We start from the raw sequence: 21,045 nt of genomic DNA on the forward strand, positions 1-21,045 counted from the left end.
CATATTGAGTAGAGAAATGATTGGAGGACCCAGGACACCGGACATTTCCGCCTCTATAAATTCGAAAAGAAATGTATCAGAGAGGAGCCGATACTTTGTCAGTTTGTAATCCTTCACTTCTGTAACGATTTTTATGACTTACTCCCCCTTATTTTTTCAATGAAAGCTTAATGCGAGAATAGTCGTATAATTCAGCGTCTTCTTCGTAAGTTCGTAAATAAAATTTTGTTGAGCTTAGAATATCAAAAAAAAAACATAGACTTTAAGCTGAAATACTTAGGGATTGAAGCTGTGGTTACTGGCAACTTCTGTGGTACTTTTTTTTTTATCTGCCTCATGCTCAAACTAAACTTTAAAAAACAACAAAACAAATGATAAAAATAGCAAATCGGATCGAACAATTTATTCAACTCTATCCAAAGCCCATTTCTCTCTAGTAATCTACAACACACGAAGCAATCAATGTGTGTGTGCGTGCGCGTGTTTGCATGTATGTGTGTATATGTGTATATATATATATATATATATATATATATATGTGTGTGTGTGTGTGTGTGTGTGTGTTCAAATATTCTTGTGACTTTTCAATGTCGCATACCGAACAAGGCCTATTTCGAGAAGGGACCTAATGTGAGTTGTCTCGCTTGCGTATGACTTACTTTCAGGTGTTTTAACACCAGGCGCAGTGAGAACATTTTCTCTTACGCCTAAAAACGCAGACGACCCACGAACTAACAACACACACACCTTATATATGTGTGTTCGATTTTGTTTATATACCACGAGCTGCTTCTAATTCATATTTGAATTTTTTCCGTGGCATGAAACGTTGGGACATGCCAGCAAATGGTTTTCAACCCATTTAGCATATGGTCACATTCGGTGACATAACTTGCAGCGGAGAGTCTGCCTACTGTAATTAAGTTGGACGACGTAACCGAACTTATGACAGATGAAGACGGAAAATAATAAACTGTATAAATAGAACGGTAAAATGAAACTGCGAGCTTTGGGGGGCTCGTAAGCCTTTTCATTTTAATAATTCATATTTTCATTCGTTAAAATGTACCCCACGTTTTGTACTGCATTTTGTACTTGGGCTCTTGCCGGTAGAATTGTTAGCATGCCGGAAAAAATGCTCATCAACATTTCTTCTGGTTTTACATTCTGAGTTCAAATTCCGTCGAGATTGATTTTTGCCTTTCATCCTTTCGGGGTCGTTAAAATAAGTACCGGTTGAGCACTTCAGAATTTCCGGCCTAGTGCCTATAAAAGAAAAGTTTATTGTTGCTTAGCCTGTTAGAAATCGCAACCAAATTCTCCAGAACACCCCCCCCCCCCCGCCAGTGTCTTAAAAAAGAGAGCACATTGGACACTGAGTCATAGACAAAGAGATGGGATGGTTATGTCTGGAGTATTTTGGTCATATGCCTGTGTAATTATAGTGACTAAAGGCTAAGCAACGAGTCTTGCGAAGTATTTCGCATTTTATCACGATAAAGCTGGTGGATATTTGTTTACAAAAGTAATTAGAACACTTAAAACTCATTAAATAATATCGGCCCATGTTCAAACTGTAATTCTGAAAGAAGATATTGTTATTGAGAAATTCTTAGTTTTTTGACACTTCCAACATTAGCTGCCTCAACAGTAACTTGGTGGGTGGACACAATATTTGAACGATTTACAATTTGTAGCTCGGTAACTTTTTAGTTTTAGGTTGCAATTATTAATTTCGTTTAATCTCTCCTAATTCGATAAAGCAATAAAATAAACTGCAGTAAAGCATGTCTTCAGAATCACACCAGTGATAAATGAGTCTGGTGGCAAACCGATTCAATAGTTTTATCAGTCAGGTAAAAACTGCAATCTGAGAAACCTGGTTGATGGTCACCAACGCCAATAATTAATTCAAAGAATTTTTTTTTTTTTTTTTTTTTTGTCACATGTCACTTCTCACTTCTTGACTTGAAGGGAAGGGCAGTACTCATAGCCCTTCACAGGGCCTCTAAGGTCAGACGAAAGAAGAAAGGAATAATCTGGTCTAAAAACTTGATAAAGGCGTCTAAGGACTAAGTAGGGTTGTTAAGCCAGGCGACGAATTAAGACTGTCATCCGAGTAAGCCATGGTGGGATTTGAACTCAGAATTCAAAAAGCTGGAACAAATATTGCAAGACGCTCTAATCATTTCACCACTTTACCCTACTGAACTGGTGTTATAGTTATAAACCCCGAAAGGATGAATGGCACAGTTGATCCTGCCAGAGTCGACTTTGCTCTTCAGTCTTTCAAGGTTGATAAGATAAAGGTTCAGTCAAGTACAGGGCTCGATGGTATCGATTTACTCCTCTCCTCAAAATTCTGGTTTTGAGCCTAAATTAGAAACCGTAACAAAACGTATGTTACCTACCGGAGCAGATACTGCAAGGCATCTAGATAGATTCTCAGACAATTCTACCACTTGATCGCCCGATATTCCTCTTTTTAAGACAATAGTCGTGATTTGAGGACACTTTGATTGATATTTCTAGCAAATCGAACGATCACATATTTAGTTTACCTACCTACCTACCTACCTACCTACCTGCCTACCTACCAGCATACCTACTTACCATGTCGTCTGCAGACGAACACCATCAACCACTTGTCTCCACAACTCCCTCTCCCCACACTGATTACAAATTTTGGCACAAGGCCAGCAATTTTGGAGGAGTTGGTAAGTCGGTTGTATCGACCCCAGTGCTCAACTGGTCCTCGTTTGTCAACCTCGAAAGGATGAAAAGCAAAGTCGACCTCGACAGAATTTGAACTCAGAAAATAAAGACGGGCGAAATGCGCTAAGCATTTTGCCTGGTGTGCTAGACCAGAGTCTCAACCAGTTAGTTAATAAATATTCTGGTATTAACGTATGTTAATTATAGAATATATTTGATCATTGCAGTCTCTAAGACTAGTAGAAGGAACAGGGGAAGTTATTCTCAGATCAAAGACCAGACCCGAATGCTTGCAACAGAAGGGAATCCGCTAAAGGCACACAAGACTCGTGCGGTGGTGATGAACCGATCGACGGATTATGGCCACTAAATACAGAAATTAATTCAAGCTTCTGTAATTCGAAAAATAAGTCACAAGCTATCTTCAGCGTGTCGACAGTGCAGATGGCTGTGTTGATAAAATACCGGAGCACTAGTGGTCCATATCCTGTAACAGGTGTGAAAATATGTGCTCAAAGTCCGAAGCACCCAACTGGAAGTAGATAACGTAGATTATGTGGTCCACTAAGTTGAAGGGAAGGGCACTAAATATGTGATCGTTCGATTTGCTAGAAGTATCAATCAAAGTGTCCTCAAATTACGACTATCGTCTTAAAAAGAGGGATATCGGGTGATCAAGTGGTAGAATTGTCTGAGAATCAAACTTGATGCCTTGCAGTACCTGCTCCGGCTCTTTTGCATTCTGACAGCAATGCTCGTGACAGCACTGGTACTAAACTGTATCAGCCCAAGTCGGCGGCTTTTCCCTTGAAAAAAAAAAAAAAAACCATCGGTAGCGTGGAGTGGAGAGACATGCTTAGGACATTGCTAGTCTTCTTCAAGAACATCTTGCACATACCTGTACATACTTGTGCACATGCATAGTCAACATTGATCTGCGGAGATCATACGAAGATAACCTAGTTTCTAAACTTGTTTAGAAAGCGCTTTACATATGAAAACCTATTAATGTATTATTACCATTCTCTGTATTCTTTAGAATAATTGCATTGCCAAATTCTACTACTTGTCAACAGTGGGAGGTGCGTATATAAGTTGTTTTATATTTTTCAATTTATATTTTTTCAATTTTGCATACTGAAGTATAATGGTGGTGGTGGGGGGGGAATTAAAATGTTTTTCCTGTCGAGTCCAGTGGTGTTTTAGTGAGAAGATTGGTGGAAGCAAGATCGTGACCCGAAACTTCCTTCCTTGAGTCATGTGACATGTGCATGTCATACCAATTAACACACGGCTACAATTTGCTTAATCCTGCAAAACAGGTTACATTACGCACTTTTATTTATTCTCTGAGTGCATTCACTGAAAATACCAAATTTGACAATTTATGACTCACACAAACTTACAAGGTACCTCAATTTTGACAGTCCCCTTTCTTGAGCCACTTTCGTATTCTTATTTTTATAGGACGTAAATTTATTTCTTGGAACATTTTACTCGCAAGAAGTGCTGCAAAATATGGTAGTCGCAACATCATTGCTTGTTATATCTACAACTACTTTTAGGTTTATTCTAACACAAATTCGTATCAGCTTGTAATGCTCGCTTGCCATCACAAACTTACAAGGCATCTCAGTTTCGACTGTTCTTTTCTTGAGCAACTTCTCGGGAACCCAAATCGTAGCTTTGCATTTATAAGACGCACAAGGCCAGCAATTTCGTGAGATTGGGTAAGTCGATTATATCGACTCTAGTGCTAAACTAGAACCTATTTTATCAACCGCAAAAAAGGATGAAAGGAAAAGTTGACCTCAGTGGAATTTAAACTCAGTGGGTAAATACAGACGAAATGTCGCTAAGCATTTTGTTCGGAACATTTTCCCTAGGAAAATATGTTCCTTGTAAATCCCCAATATTGTAGTTGTAACATCACTGCTTGCCTCAACAATTTTTGGTTTATTCAAACACAAATTTTTATCAGCTTCCAACGCTCGCTTGTCAACTCATTTCCTGTGAAGGTAATTAGTAACTTTTTCTGATAATGGAAAGCATTCTGATTTGTTGGATCTGCGCATCTCGTAAGACTGTATTCTACACGCCAGTCATTTTATGAAATTCCAGATAATTAAGAACACTTTTGTTCAGGTTGTATATAGCCAGCGACTGATTTGTTCAGGTTGGCGTGTTTTTAGGCGATAGTGAAATTTAAACTATGTGTCACCACATTTTAAATGTATAGCTAGACCTATTTCTAGAATATACGTGTCTAAGGATAGTTAACCATCAGAGAGAAAGAGAAAAGAATTTAAGTCACCACTCATGAGTGAGCAGCTTACATTGAGCTTATTTGGCAATATAGTATGATAACGTCTATGTCATTGAAACAACAAATATTTCTAAAGAATCTGAAATAAAAGAGAGGGAGAGGGAGAAAGAGGGAGGGAGAGAGAAAGAGAAAGAGAAAAAGAACGAAGGAGAAAAGATTTACGGACATATGGAGTAGAGTTCTCATATAAAGAGCAATACATACATAATGTATATGTATGTGTGTGTGTGTATATACACAACTATATATATATTCATATGCATACATTTATATACGTTTTCATATATATATATATATATATATATATATATATATATATATATATATATATATATATATATATATACATATGTATGTATACACATACATACATACATACAAACATCTTGCCTGGTTTTGCGAGCGAGCGGAGATTTACGGCAATGAGCACAAAAAGAAGACAATACGAGAAGAACTAGTTTCAACACGTAATGACATACAAAATGGCGACAAGTACTGTCGGGTTTTATTATTGGATCGATCAAGTGCAGCGGTTGACAGAATAGTTTGAGTAATTTATACACATATAGAATTTATTCTTACGTAATCATTGTCGGAAAATACCAGCAAATGGTTTTTTCGCTGTTTGTATACAGTCAAAGACTGGCGATTCAGTTCGCCTCTAATTCGGTTCAGATACGTGATGTTGATAAGCCACAAAATGGCGAAACATCGATGTCCATTACTCCTGAATAAGATTTTGGGGATGAGTTGTCTCGCCTGTCTATGACTTTAATGTGTTCTAACAACCGGAGCTTTGAGAGTCATCTCTACCGCGACAAATGGCAGCCTACCGGCTGACCACATTCGCTGAGTATGTGTGTTCGATAATGTGTGTTCGATAATGTGTGTGTGTGTGTGTGTGTGTGTGTGTGTGTGTGTGCAATATTTGTTTCGTCTTTAAACTGTGGCCATGCTGATATGTATGTTTATGTGTCTTTGGGTTTGTGCCCCATACCCCAACCACTTGACAACTGATGTTGGTTTGTTTATATCTTCGTAATAGCGGTTTGGCAAAAAGAATACTCTAGTGTGGATCTTATTTGAGCCTTGTATATAGCCAGCGACTGATTGCAGCTGACGTATATCATGAACTCTAAAGAAAAATCCTGGTCTTTGTGATCTAGTTAAGGCAACTTCATACATATGTGAGGTCGCCAAGACAAATAGTTAGAGATTGTGAAGTTTCGTACACACACACACACACACACACACACACACACACACACACACACACACACACACACACACACACACACACACACACGTACACACACATACATATATATAATTAATCAAAGGACGTACTAAGTATGTCTACTTGCTGGAAATAACAGTCAAAACTCTTATTTCCAGGATACTTAGTATGTCTTTTGATTGATTTTAATCCTTCAGCTATTAAATGCATTTTGGGGGAGGCCTGCAATCGCCTATATTTTTTATTCTCTTATCATTTTTAAATTGTTACACTAGATAGTAATAGAATCAACGATATCTTCGCAAATTATTTTCTCGTAAATTATTTGCACCGTATATATATATATATATATATATATATATATTACGGAGATGTACTTGCATAGCAAGTGACCTGATCTGAGATCGTGTGCTGGAACGAAAACAATTGCAGCGTGGAAGGTGTTTATAAGCCATTTAAAATAACACACAAAATCCGTTAGATTCACTTCAACATTTAAATTTAATTTGTCAAAATATTTTCGTCGCTTTGAGACCGCGACCTGTTCACTGACAAAATTTTGTGCTGCATCTCTGTGCAGCACAGAATTTTGTGTGTTATTTTAAATGGCCTATAAACACCTTCCACGCTGCAATTGTTTTCGTTCCAGCACACGATCTCAGATCAGGTCACTTGCTATGCAAGTACATCTCCGTAAAATATATATATATATATATATATATATATATATATATATAAGTGCAGGAGTGACCGTGTGGTAAGCAGTTTGCTTTCCAACCACATGGTTCCTGGTTCAGTCCCACTGCGTGGCCCCCTGTGAATGGGTTTGGTAGACGGAAACTGAAAGAAGCCCGTTGTATATGTGTGTGTGAGTCTGTGTTTGTTCACCCATCACCGGTGTTGGTGTGTTTACGTTCCGGTAACTTAGTGGTTCAGCAAAGAGACCGGTAGAATAAGTACTAGGCTTTAAAAATAAGTCCTGGGGTCGATCTGTTTCACTAAAACTCTTCAAAGAGGTTCACCAGCAGGGCTGGGGTCAAATGATTGAAACAAGTAAAAGAATAAAAGAATATATATATATAAATATATATATATATATATATATACAGGGTCAAAACCCCTACCTAGAAAGAATAAAAGTTCCAGAAGCATCGATGACAATTCAGAAGAAAGAAAAACTGGGAGAGGAAACAGAGAAGACAGTCCAAAGCCGAGAATAGTAAAGAAGAGACATCAATGGCATCTGCACCAGGAGGAGCGAAGGACTTACGAAAGACATACCAAGAGCAAGGTCAAGGTTGTCCTTGGTGGTTGCAGTTGGGGGTCTCCCTGGTCTTGGATCATCTTCCACACTCTTCCTGCCACGCTTGAATTCACTTACCCAGCGTTTGACTGTTGCATATGAAGGAGTATTGTCTGTTAAGGTTCTCACTATCTCTTCATGGATTTCTGATGGAGTCATGCCTTTCAAATGAAGGTACTTTATGACAGCACGATACTCAGTTTTCTCCATTTTCCTTGTAAACTCGAAGCTTCTTTATTCAAGAATCTGCAACAACAACAAAAATTAAAATATCAGAATCATGAAAATGAGCAAGAATACCCCGAAAAGATTGTACTTACCAGAAAAAATTGTTTCAACTATATAGCAGCCCTGATTCTAGGTTAGGCTCAAAACTTTTCAGACACCTCTCGTAAGTATTATTTGCAATAGTTGTCGTTCCAGCCTGGCACGATTTTATCCTCAGATATGCAGATTATGTCAAAGTTTAATGACAAAACACGAACTGCCGTCTTCTCGGCTGATTGTTCTTGTAACCTTTGGCTACAAGGTAAGTTTTTTTGGGGTTTTTAAAGATGTTTTCGAAGAGGAATACTTTCCGTGATGTCAAGCACAGGAACTCTAATGATATCTATCGACGTATATACTTGTTTTTATCGCTTTAACCTTTAAAATCTAGAGATTTTTTATCTGCTCAAATTTTAATAACAAAAATGTTGACCTCTTTTTCCCGACCCACTTTAAAAACTCAAATCACCAAACACACACCACAAATGGCAGACACGGTTAAAACATGTTGCTCCAATGACATTTGACTTTTGAGGAAATTTGTTATTTTAGAGATCTCAAATGAGGAAAAAAACATCATTTTATCGGTCAATTGTCAAATTACGATTTACCCGATTATCTCTCTCACTCTCTCCCTTTCTCTCTCTTCCTCTCTCTTCCTCTCTCTTCCTCCCCCCCTCTCTCTCTCTTTTCCTCCATGTACTCCTTTTCTCTTATTCTGTATTCTTTTTCTTGCATCGCATCATTTTCTCTTTTAGAAGTTGACAAATAATCAACATCTCTTTAAAATGTATCCAACATATAATTTCGGATGTTTTAACCTTCTAAAAGCATGGAACTTTTACATAAAAAAGAGTTTCCGCCACTCAGTGTTACTACAGTGCATATCATTATACAGTCTGCAGTTTATGTTTTAGCAACGAGCTACAGCTGACATCAGAAAACTATGGCATGTCAGGGAATAGCTTTATTAAGAAATGAATGGTGAATGAACCGAAAGAATGCTAATAACTATTGACACAAAGAGCAATCAATGCATAGCTTTAGATATATAAAGAAGACTAGGAAATGCGAATTATTGCTGTGGTGAAGGGAGCAAGAAGGAAAGTAAAAAATAAGAAAGACAGGAAATGAGTCGGGCTTCAGAATAGGACATAATGACTTCTGATTATTCATTGATAATATTTGAATAGTAGAGTATAGTAGTTGGAATTATTAATTACCATAGTACTGCGCTTAGAGCTAATCTACATTACATTACTTCATTATAGTAGTATTTCATCTTAGAAACTTAAAATAACACTAATAATAATGTTTCTTTCATTTACTGATCACAAAAATCCATGCCTAACAACAACGTTTTTACTAGAAACAGAATGTACGACGATGTTCAAATATATTTATATGAAAAGGAGGAATAACATTAAAAACGCTGTACAATATATGTAAGGACATTAAAAGTTTCAAATACATGGAATAAACACACACACACACACACACACACACACACACACACACACACACACACACACACACACACACATATACGACGGACTTCTTTCAGTTTTCGGCTACCAAACTTACTCACACGACTTTGGTCAGCTCGAGGTTATAGTAGAAGACACTTGCCGAAGGTGCCACGCAGTGGCACTGAACCCAGAACCATGTGGTTGGGAAGCAAGCTTCTTACACACACACATATATATATATATGTACCTGCATACACGCATACAGACACGTGCATTCATGCATACATACATACATACATTACATACATACATACATACATACATACATACATACATACATTACATACATACATACATACATTACATACATACATACATACATACATACATACGTACGTACAAATATGTACATGTGTCTCTGTAAATGATGCCTCTCGAATGTCAGACTAGCTATAAATAAAGACTCGTAATACACGAAGTTAAAAGCCCTTTGGACAGAGAAAAACAAAAAACAAAATGTAGAGAGCCATCTGCAGGACTCAAGTAACGAATTTATTCTAACCTCTGTATTTTGCTTGAATCCTATTTTTGCAATTGTCATTTGATTTTGTTGTGTTTTGTCTTTTTTCTATGTCATGTAAGTGTCCATATTTGCTAGTTTTGTTACTATGTTTTAATCTATATTCTTTTATTCTTTTATTTGTTTCAGTCATTTGACTGCGGCCATGCTGGAGCGTCGACTTTAGTTGAAAAAATCGACGACATGATTTATTCTTTTTGTAAGCCTAGTACTTATTCTTTTGGTGTCTTTTGCCGAACCGCTAAGTGACGGGGACGCAAACACACCAACATCGGTTGTCAAGCGATGGTGGGATCAAACACAGACACACAAACATATATATATATATATATATATATATATATATATATATATATATATATATATATATATGCGACGGGCTTCTTTCAGTTTCCGTCTACCAAATCCACTCACAAGGCTTTCGTCGGCCCGAGGCTAAAGTAGAAGACACTTGCCGAAGGTGCCACGCAGTGGCACTGAACCCAGAACCATGTGGTTGGTAATCAAGCTTCTCACAACACAGCCACTCCTGCGCCTATATCAATATCTTAATAATAGTGATGGTTTCAAATTTTGGCACAAGGCCCACAGTTTGGAGGAGGGGAGCTAAGTCGATTAAATCGATCTCAATACTCATTATATCGACCCGGAAGGATGAAAAGCAAATTCGACAGCGGAATTTGAACTCAGAACGTACAGACGGACGGAATGCCGTTAAACATTCTGCTCGGCGTGTTAACTATTCTACCCGCTCACTACCTTTATAATAATCCTTTCTACTATAGGCACACGGCCTGAAATTTGGGGGAAGGACTAGTCGATTACATTGACTACAGTACATAACTGGTACTTATTTTATCGATCCCGAAGGAGGAAAAGTAAAGTCGACCTCGGCGAAATTTAAACACAGAACGTAAAGACGGACGAAATGCCGCTAAGCATTTGCCCAGCGCGGTAACGATTTTACTAGGCCGCCGCCTTTATAATGATAATAATCTTTTCTTTATTAACCGCTGAAGGTTCATGTAAAACGACTGGGAACTGTACAGGACAGTACAATACAAATAGAGTGCGATTGAAACTTGTAAATAAAGAATAACAAAGAAACTTCTAACAAGTAAAACCCCACAAAAGAAGAAGACTTCCAAGGGCTGCTGGTGAAAAAACCCACAAAAACTCCAACTGCCCTAAGCTGTAGGGCAAGTGCCCTCTCCACTTCATCTACCATCGGGCCATTCACGCTACATTTACCTACCTTTTAACAAGATTACTGGGAGGTAGCTCTCTCCTTCCTTTTCAAGTGGAAGCTGAAAAACTTTAGCAGCATTATGGGCCTGAAATTTTCGATTTGATCCCAGCTTGTTTGGGCTCTTTCTTTCTAGTGGCAGCGCTCCTCGACTTACAGAACTAGGAATTCTCCTGTTCTGTTGCCAATTGCAGTCTTCAGCCCTTTCAGCCTGGTTCACCACACAACCTCTTTCGCTAAGGCCACCGGACAAAGAAACATTGTCTTTCCTTCACGGCCAAAGGAAGGCAGCGGAGCGATCTTCACAATGGACTCTGATAGTCCGATTCGTCTTTCATGCGACAGCAGGTGTTCGACTGAAACCCACAAGTAAGCAATGCTCGGGCAGTGCTCGGTCGTGCAGAGCACTTTCCCCGCTCTACACGCATCTCGGGAAATCCCGGCTGACAGTACTTCCATGCTTGTAGAGTTTATTCTCGTCGACGCCCAGAATCTCCCCAAGATCATCATCGCACTTTACCGCCACTAACCCTCTACAGAACGCCAGAGTGGAACTTCCGCCGACCGCATTACCCGACCGACAGAGGATTGCGAGCGCCTGATGATACTCTAGGTGCCATCATCGTATCCTGTATTTCTACGACTGTTATCAGCATTTTACAACGCTCTACCCACCTTGCTGAGAATCGTGGCATGCTGTCGAGGTAGGCATTGAAATCTATCCTGCGTTCCGGACCGCCATTCGTACCAAACAGTCAGATGAAGTGCCACTGAAATGCCGCTCGGGCCCGAGTCCGATGCGCCCATTTTGGTTCACCAAAGACCGAATTGTGACTTTGTTGTCACGTTGCGCTCTGCCACTCCGATCCATCGAGCGGCTTTCGTTTCTTCTTGTCCTAGAGTATGCATCTTAGCTCTGACAATGCAACCTTCGTGTTTAGCGTTCAAGAATTGGTTCACGGCCAATCAATCCTACGGCCTGCACGTCGGTTGCAATGCCTTTCTTAAATGCCTCTTCAAAGGTTCTAAGTGACCTATTTTATTTATTTCTATCACTAATGCCTTACTAAACCTGACTGATTCTACTCTAATTGCCTTTTTCAGAGCAAACCACCATTTGTTGTTGACGATTGCCTCTTCAACGTCCGCTTAACTAACTCTCTAATCCGGTCTCTCTAAGCTTGGCACGTTGGGTTTGGCTTTGGGCTTGGCGCGTTCAGTTTCCAGTAACCGGGTCCCTGCCTTCTAAGCCTATCTGGATCGACCATACAGATCATAAATTTCTGGTCTGTGTAGCCGATGAGTTTGAAAAGTGGGCAACTTATACTATCCTTATCTGCTGGCCTACAAAATACCCTATCTAGAAACGACCTGGATGACCCGATGCAGTTCGTCCATATCCACATTGGCACATTCAGTCCGTACCTGTTAGACACTTAGAAATGTCTGAGCAGGTTTATGAGGCTCTCCCCACCCCTCTTCTATCTCCTTGCTTGACACAGTCCAAACGTGTCTTTAAGACGGCGTTCCAATCGCCCACTAACATTAAAGGTCGAGACGACCCTAGGAAAATCTCCTGACGTCTGAAGAAATCCAGTTGCCCTGTTCTTGTCGGAGCATAAACAATCACCAGTTTGAGGGCATCCCCGTCACTACTGTTCACATCCAGGATCTCCAACTTACCTTCTGAGTCCAGGAAGGTAGTCCTTATCTTGAGATCCAGACATCTCCGGAACAACACCGTAGTTCCACCCGCACCCCACACCTCACACCCCTTCCCGGTTGACATGGTATTTATTACTGTGTAGTTAATGATATGGAAACCATAGATGCTCTTGAGTTCTTTGTTCTGTATGTTGCTGGTGCTTCCCTTCTTGTTGTTCTTGTTGTTGCTGATGCTACTACTGTCGGTGCTGCTGTAATTGCTGTTGCTGATACTGTTGTTTTTGGTGCTGTTGCCGTTGCTGTGGTGATGATGGTGTCGGCAAAATTGGTGGTCTTCCTTCTCTCTTTTGTTGTAGGCAAAAGGCTTTCAGCTGGTTCGTGTTCCCACACAGATAACACCTCCGCCTTTTACCCTCAACAATCACGTGGAGGTTGGTGTTTTCTGGTCGATTTATGACGTCTGGGATTGCTTCTAAATTTTCGTAATCCATTTACAGCTACAACTCCAAACCTTACCCCAACCAGTTTTGTTTTGGGAGTTTCCACACCTGTAGGATGTTTGTTTTGTCCTCTATATCCAGGAGAAGAGCTTCCACCAACCAGCAGATGTTTATTTCTGGTGGTATATCAGGATTTATACTTTCGCTACCCAACAACCCGGTTATATGGGTACAAGAAGCAGATCTTAATTTTTTAGGATCAAAGTGCTTCCTTGCCTACTCCTCCGTGGTAAATCTCACCTCCACAGTGCCATATCACTTTCTCTTGCAACGTAGGCTTTTTTGTCCTACACTGGACGTAGACACTTTTCAGTTTGTTACTGTGTCGGTTGTTTCAAATACGACTTTTGTTTTATATGTTATTGTTTTTCTCAGTGCACCCTGTACAGTGGCTTCGGGGATGTTGAAAGTTACTCATCTTCCATTTTTAAAAAATATGGTTTTTGCATCGTTTAAATCCTCAGAGCAGTGCCAATCACCTAGATGCGTTGTATATCCGACAGCATGATAGGGATACCCTCTACGTATGCTGACGCGGCTCTTCTGCATCCTAGCTAATATACATATGATACTTTTTGCCATTTGCAATGTTTACTTTTGAGGACATATCGACCATCTTCATTCTTATTTCTCTCCAGCCAAGGTAGATTAGCATGAAGGCCAGTTCGTCCCTCTTTAGGGTTTTGTGGAATACTTCCTGGCCTCATTCTCAGCTTTATGGTGTCAATTTTTACCCCTTAGCGACCAACATTTTGGTACCCCAGATGTAATTTTCTTTTTGCAGGTACCCCTGAGGTAATTTTCTTTTTGCAGGTACCCCTGAGGTAATTTTCTATTTGCATGCTATATTTTCTGGCTTTCCAATCTTATACATTTCGTAAACGATCGTTTTATTATTGTTTTTTTTGTTTTGTTTTTTTCTTGCTGGATGGATCCTGGGTTATTCTCGAAGTCCAAGGAGGTTTTTAGCTTTTTTTAAAAACCGGGTGTATAACGCCATACGACGTTAGTGAAACTGCCATCGATCGATTTGTTAATAGTAGTATTCTCAATTTTTGGTTGTGTTGGTGTTAATAGTGGTTGTGATGTCGGAGATGGTAGTAATTGTGATGTTGGAATTTGCAGCTGTGTTGAAGTGGCAATTTAATTTCTCGTCCTCTTGTTTTTCATTTTTCTTGTTGTTGTTTTCATTTTCATTCTCGTTGTTATTCTTGTTTCGGGCGATATTGGGGGTGGTGATGATGGGGATTATGGTGGTGATACTCTTTCAAGTTATAATCTCTCTTTTCTGTGTTTCTGTCAAATAATTCGAAGTGATGCTTTATTAAAAATTTTGATAATAATATACTATGTCTAGTTAGGCTTATGTTATAATGCACGCACACACACACACACACACACGCATGAAAGCCTTTAAAATTGGAAATTACAGACGATCCAAATATTATCTTTAGTAAAGCAGCATTCGTTGACATATACAACAATGTTCTCTTAACAAGTGTGCCGCCTAGTGAATGAAGGTCATCAGTCATATGAAAGGTGATCTGTGACAGATGTCCAACTATCGCAAACTTCTTTGATATACTTCTCTTAAACGGTATACGTGCAAAGATAACTATATAAGTGTCTACTAGAGTGGCTTTAGAAAGAACTGTAGTTGCATTGAACAAATTCACACGTCGAAGAGGTTACTGGAGACCTGCGTTGAGTGGTGTCTCCCAAGAGCCGCACTGTTCAGAGACTTTCGAAAACTATTCGACAGCATCAACAGAACCACTATGCTTACGATTCTTAAATGGATAGGGATGTCATCGAAGATAACATTGGCAGCTAGATATCTTTACGAACACCAAACAGCATATGTTCTTATTAGTGGAAAACATTCTTCTGGTTTCACACTTCAGAGTGGAATTCTGCAAGGTGATAATACCTTAACACCTTATCTATTTTTGGTGGTTATGGGTCATGTAATGAAAGTTGCAACCCATACGGAGGATAGAATCTACATACCAGAATCACATAAGTTGGTCTATCTTTCATTTGCAGATGATATTGTTCTCTTTGCTCCTAACCCCATAGAAGCAGAGGACTACCTTGCTAGTGTCTTGCAAGAAGCCAAGACTGTGGAGCTAGAAACAAACGAATCTAAGACAGAATACATCACCATTAATATAAACACTGACAAAACAACAGGCGTCCTGGCAAATGGAAAGCAGCTATCCAGAGTTGATAAATTCACTTACCTAGGATCGATTGTAACTGATCTCTCTCACAACTCAAACTGTGACATCATAGACAGTAGGAGAGCGGCATGTGAAGCAATGTCGCAGCTTCAACACCTCTGGTCATCTGACATCAACACAACAACGAAGATAAAGATGGACAAAACTTTCGACTTTTACATATGGATGAGAGACATGGGTAACAAAAACAAACCGGCAAAGGGCCATGGTGAACACTTTTACACAAGAAACCTGAGGAAAATATATCAGATATCTTATAGCGACCACGTTTCCAAAGATACATTGTACCAAATGGCTGACGAGATGTAAATGAGCACAGGGATAAAGGAACGCCGGCTGAAATAGATTGGTCACCAACTGCAACACCCACCCAATGAATGCTATCAACAGTGTCTGCTGCTTAACACCCTACAAAGTGGAAAGAGCGAGAGGAAACAACCAAGAACGACTTACCACCGTATGATTCGTGCAGACTGCAAGATGTTCTCACTCAATGAAATAATTCTAGCAGCTGAAGATGGAAATGAGTGGAAAGTTTTATAAACTATATCTGCCAATGACTGACTATACCCGTTTTCTTCCTATTATTCATTTGTTGAAGTTCGAATAATAAATATTGATTGATTGATATATATGGCAATTAAAATTAGTAGTTTTCTTGAAAGCTAAAGAATAAAGGGCACATCCTCTCTAATGAGGTGACAATTATCTCTTGACCGTATCTCTGAGTAGATTTCCAGTTATATTTTATTTTACTAAAGACAATTTTTGGATGTTTTCATATCGCCTGTAATTTCCACTTTCAAAGGCTTTCAAATAAATAAATGAACATGTTTTTTCTCGTTATACATGTTTCAGGTATATTGGAAAGATGCTCCTAAGTGTAAAAGAATTTCTCCCCACATATTCATCCCTCAAAGTAGAAAGTGTTTCTAATCTGGACTGAATGTTGGAAAATACTTTTTAACACTCACTGGCTTCAAGACTATCAGAAGACATCAGGAAAAAAGTTGAGTTCCACAGTGCAGCACTTTGAGCAAGTGTCAGCACCGGCGAAACAGTTAGGAAACCCGTCGTATATGTGTGTGTGTGTGTTTGTGTTTGTCACCCACCACCGCTTGATAATCGGAACTGGTTTGTTTACGTCTCCATATAAAGCGTTTCCGCAAAGTGACAGATAGACTTTCAAAAACTAAGTATTGGAGTTGATTTGTTTGAATGAACACTTCAAGCAATCAATGTCTGAAACAAGTAAAAGAACACACACACACACACATACACGTATATAGGCCTGAAATTATAGCAGGAGATACTTGCCCAAATTTCACGCAGTGGGACTGAACCCGAAACCAGATGGTTGCCAAGCAAGCTTCTTAACATAGCCATCCTTGCAGCCATCTTAACACAGCCATCCTTGCAGGGCCAGGACCTAAAACGTGATGCATCGTTAGAGGTCGATAAGATTCCAGGACATCACGTGATAATATCGACTCCTTTCTTGTCTGTATTATTATTGATGGAGTTTATTTGTTATCAAACACTGCTGTTTGGTTAAAATAGCAAAAAATTATTAGAATATTTTGTTTAAAAAAAAATTGTATTTCATCTTTCAAAGTCTAGAAGAAGTCATAAAAAGAAGCATGAAATAACTTGTAAAATAGTAACATCTTGGAATTGGTTCAGAAAAGAGATTAGAAAATGTAATTGTAGATGTGGAGGCGTTAATAGTTTTATCTTAACAGTCAATCAGTAGAAGAGTCAAATCTGTTAGTACAGAAACACACCCAGAATGATCCCAAGAAAGCAAAACACATGACAGAGAGCTGTACTAAATACTTCAAAGCAACCAACTCGTTTTATCTTACTTTGTATCAAATATCGCCGTTTATTAGATAATTCATTCTTTCTATTATATGCACATAGCTTGAATATGGGACAGATGAGCTAGTCGGTTACATCGCCACAAACGCACAACTGGCACGTATTTTATCGACCTCGAAAACATGAAAGGCAAGGTTGACCTGGGTGGCATTTGAATTAAGAACATACAGAGCTGAAAGAAATGCTGAGCGCTTACGATTCTGATAGCTCACTGCCTTTAAGATAATAAAAGGAATAATAATTTCTTATTCTGAAATTGTTCAATGGGAAGAGCTACTCGTAGTTAACTATAATACTCCATTATAGCTATATATTTTATCCACTACTTAAGTTGCTTCTAGGGGGATAAAGACTTTAAAACACTGGACCAGCTACTATAAAACATCTAGTCTGACTATCAGCTAACTATACTGACTCCATTATCAATTGAAATAAACAACAGCGATGTTTTGACCCTCGTAGAACTTCAAGGCGGCGAGCTGGCAGAAACATTAGCACGCCGGGCGAAATGCTTAGCGGTATTTCGTTTGCCGTTACGTTCTGAGTTCAAATTCCGCCGAAGTCGACTTTGCCTTTCATCCTTTCGGGGTCGATAAATTAAGTACCAGTTACGCACTGGGGTCGATATAATCGACTTAATCCCTTTGTCTGTCCTTGTTTGTCCCCTCTATGCTTAGCCCCTTGTGAGCAATAAAGAAATAAGAAACTTCAAGAACTACACAGAGGTTTTACTAGCTCTTCTGAATTCATCGCAATGTTTGAGACCCTTCCATATCATCAGCAGGTATCTCAGGATCACAAGCATTTTGTTCCTTAGCCTGTATACTTCGCCTGAGAGAAACAGTGAGGAATGAATTTAGTCTTTGCTTGCAGAAGGGTTCCACTTTTCGTTCTCGTATCAATCGTAACCACCTCGAGCTGGTTTCAGCTGTTGTGCTCCTTAGTGGCTTTTCTTCAGCTCTTTGAATTTCAGAAAAATTCAGTAGGAGGGTTAGTCGATTTAATCGACCCCAGTGTTTGACTAGTACTTTATTTTATCACGTCAAGAGAAATGGAAAGCATAGCTGATGTCGATGGAATTTGAATTCAGTACGTAAAAGCCGTAATTAAATTCGGCAAGACATTTTGCCCGATGCTTCAACGGTTCTGCCAATGCATTGCTTTTTCTAAAATTCAATAAGATATAATGAAAGATGTTAATCATGGTGGGATATAAAATGTCCATTGAAAAATTATCAGTCCAATTAAAAAGATACAAGGCGCAATATCGTTTTAAAATTGGCATTTATAATTCTTTCTGATTTTGGCTCAAGGCTAGCAATTTTAGGGGAAGGGGTAAGTCCATTACATCGACCCTAGTAGTATCGATACTGATTTTATCAACGCCGAAAGCATGAAAGGCAAAGTCATCCTCAGCAGAATTTGAACTCAGCACGTAAGAAGCTGAAATAAATGCTGCTAAGCATTTTCCCCGACACGCTAACTTTTCTGCCAACTTAACGCCTAAAAAAAAAAAAGATGCATACAATCCTTTCTTATTATAGGCACAAGGCCGAAAATGTTTTTAGGTGGGGAGCACTGGTTGTTTGTCTATACCCCAGAGTTCAGCAGTTACTCATTCTATCGACCTCGAAAGTGTGGTGGGCAAAGACGACCTCGGCAGAGCCGGTAGAAATGTTGGTTAAGGATTTTGTCCAGTGCGCTAACGGTTCTGCCACTTCGCAGCCGTCAAAATGGTTACATATAAAGGACGTTATTCTAATGACAACAGAGAGCTTGATGCTGATATGACTGAGATCATACAAGAGACCAGGGATATTTGTTTTCTGTATCATATCCAACACATTTTAACAACAACAACAACAACAACAACAACAATAATAATAATAATAATAATAATAATAATGATAAATTTTGTTGTTTTTTTTTATTCAAGTCTACACGAAACAGGAACGGTAGCATGAAATAATCGTATCTGATGTTATCAAATACTAGGAAGATGTTTTGTTTTTTTTTAAAAACCTTATGTGAAATATGTTGAAATTAAAGAAGACTGAAATTAGATCAAGGTTGTTAAACTGTAACACTTGTTGCTTAATGGTAAAATATGTAACATTTGTGTTTTTTACCGCTTAGCGTCGTCATTTCTATTTTGGAATGAAATACTGACTCTCTGATTCCCCCCGCCCCCGGCTTCATACATCTCTTACTCCACTACTCCAGACATATTTTCTACTTTATATAATTGTTTGTTTGCATATTTTTGGTCTCAAATTTAATTATAATTTTATCAAATTTAATATGCTCATATTCATTTTTTCATTTTTGTAAAACTTTATGTACTTTTTATTCTGCCCTCCAGTTTTTCTCGTTATATTTTCCAACTTCCACATTTACACCCAATGTAAATCTTTCTACGTGTAACTAATTTAGATGCGCTTGCATGTTCGCATATACCACGATACGAATGAGAGAAGCTAACCATATTTCTTTCTTAAAAAAAATTAGAACACTCCTTTTTGGACTTCGTCTATCATTATTTAGAAATAACACTATTTTTTCTTCGTAAAATTTTATTCCATACTTAAATGATTAAAATATAAATAAAACCTTTTTTTTTTCTAAAAATAACTAAATGGTTCGAGAAATCTGCTGCACTAGTAACTCTTTTAATATTCCCCTATGTTAGGTTAAATGTAAGGTCTACTAGAACTGTAACAGACTAAGTTATATGTGTGTGTGTGTGTGTGTGTGTGTGTGTGTGTGCTTTAATAGACAAAGAAACAGATGTTAGGTTAAACAAATAACGAGTGAGTTTTTTTTTTATATACTTCAAACTTCCAAGATAATAATTTTTTTAGAAAAATTTAAAATGATACTTTTTTGCTGAAGTACGCATATGTACATAGTGTGTGTGTGTGTGTATTCCACATATTGTGGAAACGGATGCACTAGGTGCACGACGAATGACTGTACTGGTTCCAGCACTTCATAGTAAGTTTTACACACACACACACGCATGCGCGCGAGCAAACACGCACACCCACATGCGCGCGCGCGCACTCACACACACACATTCGCGCACGCATACACACATAAACACATGTGCACACGCGCACGCATACACACATAAACACATGTGCACACGCGCACACATACACATACGCACATACACACACACATACACGCAAATGCGCGCACGTGCACACACACATACACACACATGCAAGCGCACACACACATATACGTACACATGCGCGCGCGCACACACGCACATACACACACATGCACGCGCGCACACACATACACACACATGTGCGTACGCACGCACACACACACACACATCGCGCGCACACATATACAGTAAATGTATACAAATGTAAATCTCTAAAATCTTCCTAAGCTAAAAACTATAGGGACAAGGAAGTAAAAATTTATTCCAGCGCATAAAACTAATACCAACCACTACAAGAACTCATTGAAATAACACATAGAATGTAAACCATTATATTAACCTTCTATCTACCAATGGGTCCAATGGACCCATTTCAGTTTTTTCAGTTGCTTTTTCCGACTATTTATATTATTTGATTCTGCTGATTTCTCGTGACTA

General features: G+C 38.8%; 1 protein-coding gene across 1 annotated transcript; it reads left to right on the top strand.

Annotated features, from left to right (window-relative positions):
- The first annotated feature begins 15,113 nt into the window (after positions 1–15,113).
- On the top strand, positions 15,114–15,860 carry LOC149137229 (uncharacterized). The gene has a single exon (XM_089339018.1). The coding sequence runs from the start codon at positions 15,114–15,116 to the stop codon at positions 15,858–15,860; it is 747 nt and encodes a 248-aa protein (XP_089195144.1).
- The last annotated feature ends 5,185 nt before the right edge of the window (positions 15,861–21,045 follow it).

The sequence above is a fragment of the Octopus bimaculoides genome, chromosome 2, assembly GCF_046866305.1.
Source record: "Octopus bimaculoides isolate indiv1 chromosome 2, ASM4686630v1, whole genome shotgun sequence".
Classification (NCBI taxonomy): Eukaryota; Metazoa; Mollusca; class Cephalopoda; order Octopoda; family Octopodidae; genus Octopus; species Octopus bimaculoides.

Bases quoted from the DNA above. Each gene is read 5' to 3' on its own strand.
- LOC149137229 (XM_089339018.1), top strand. From the start codon at position 15,114: ATGTCATCGAAGATAACATTGGCAGCTAGATATCTTTACGAACACCAA.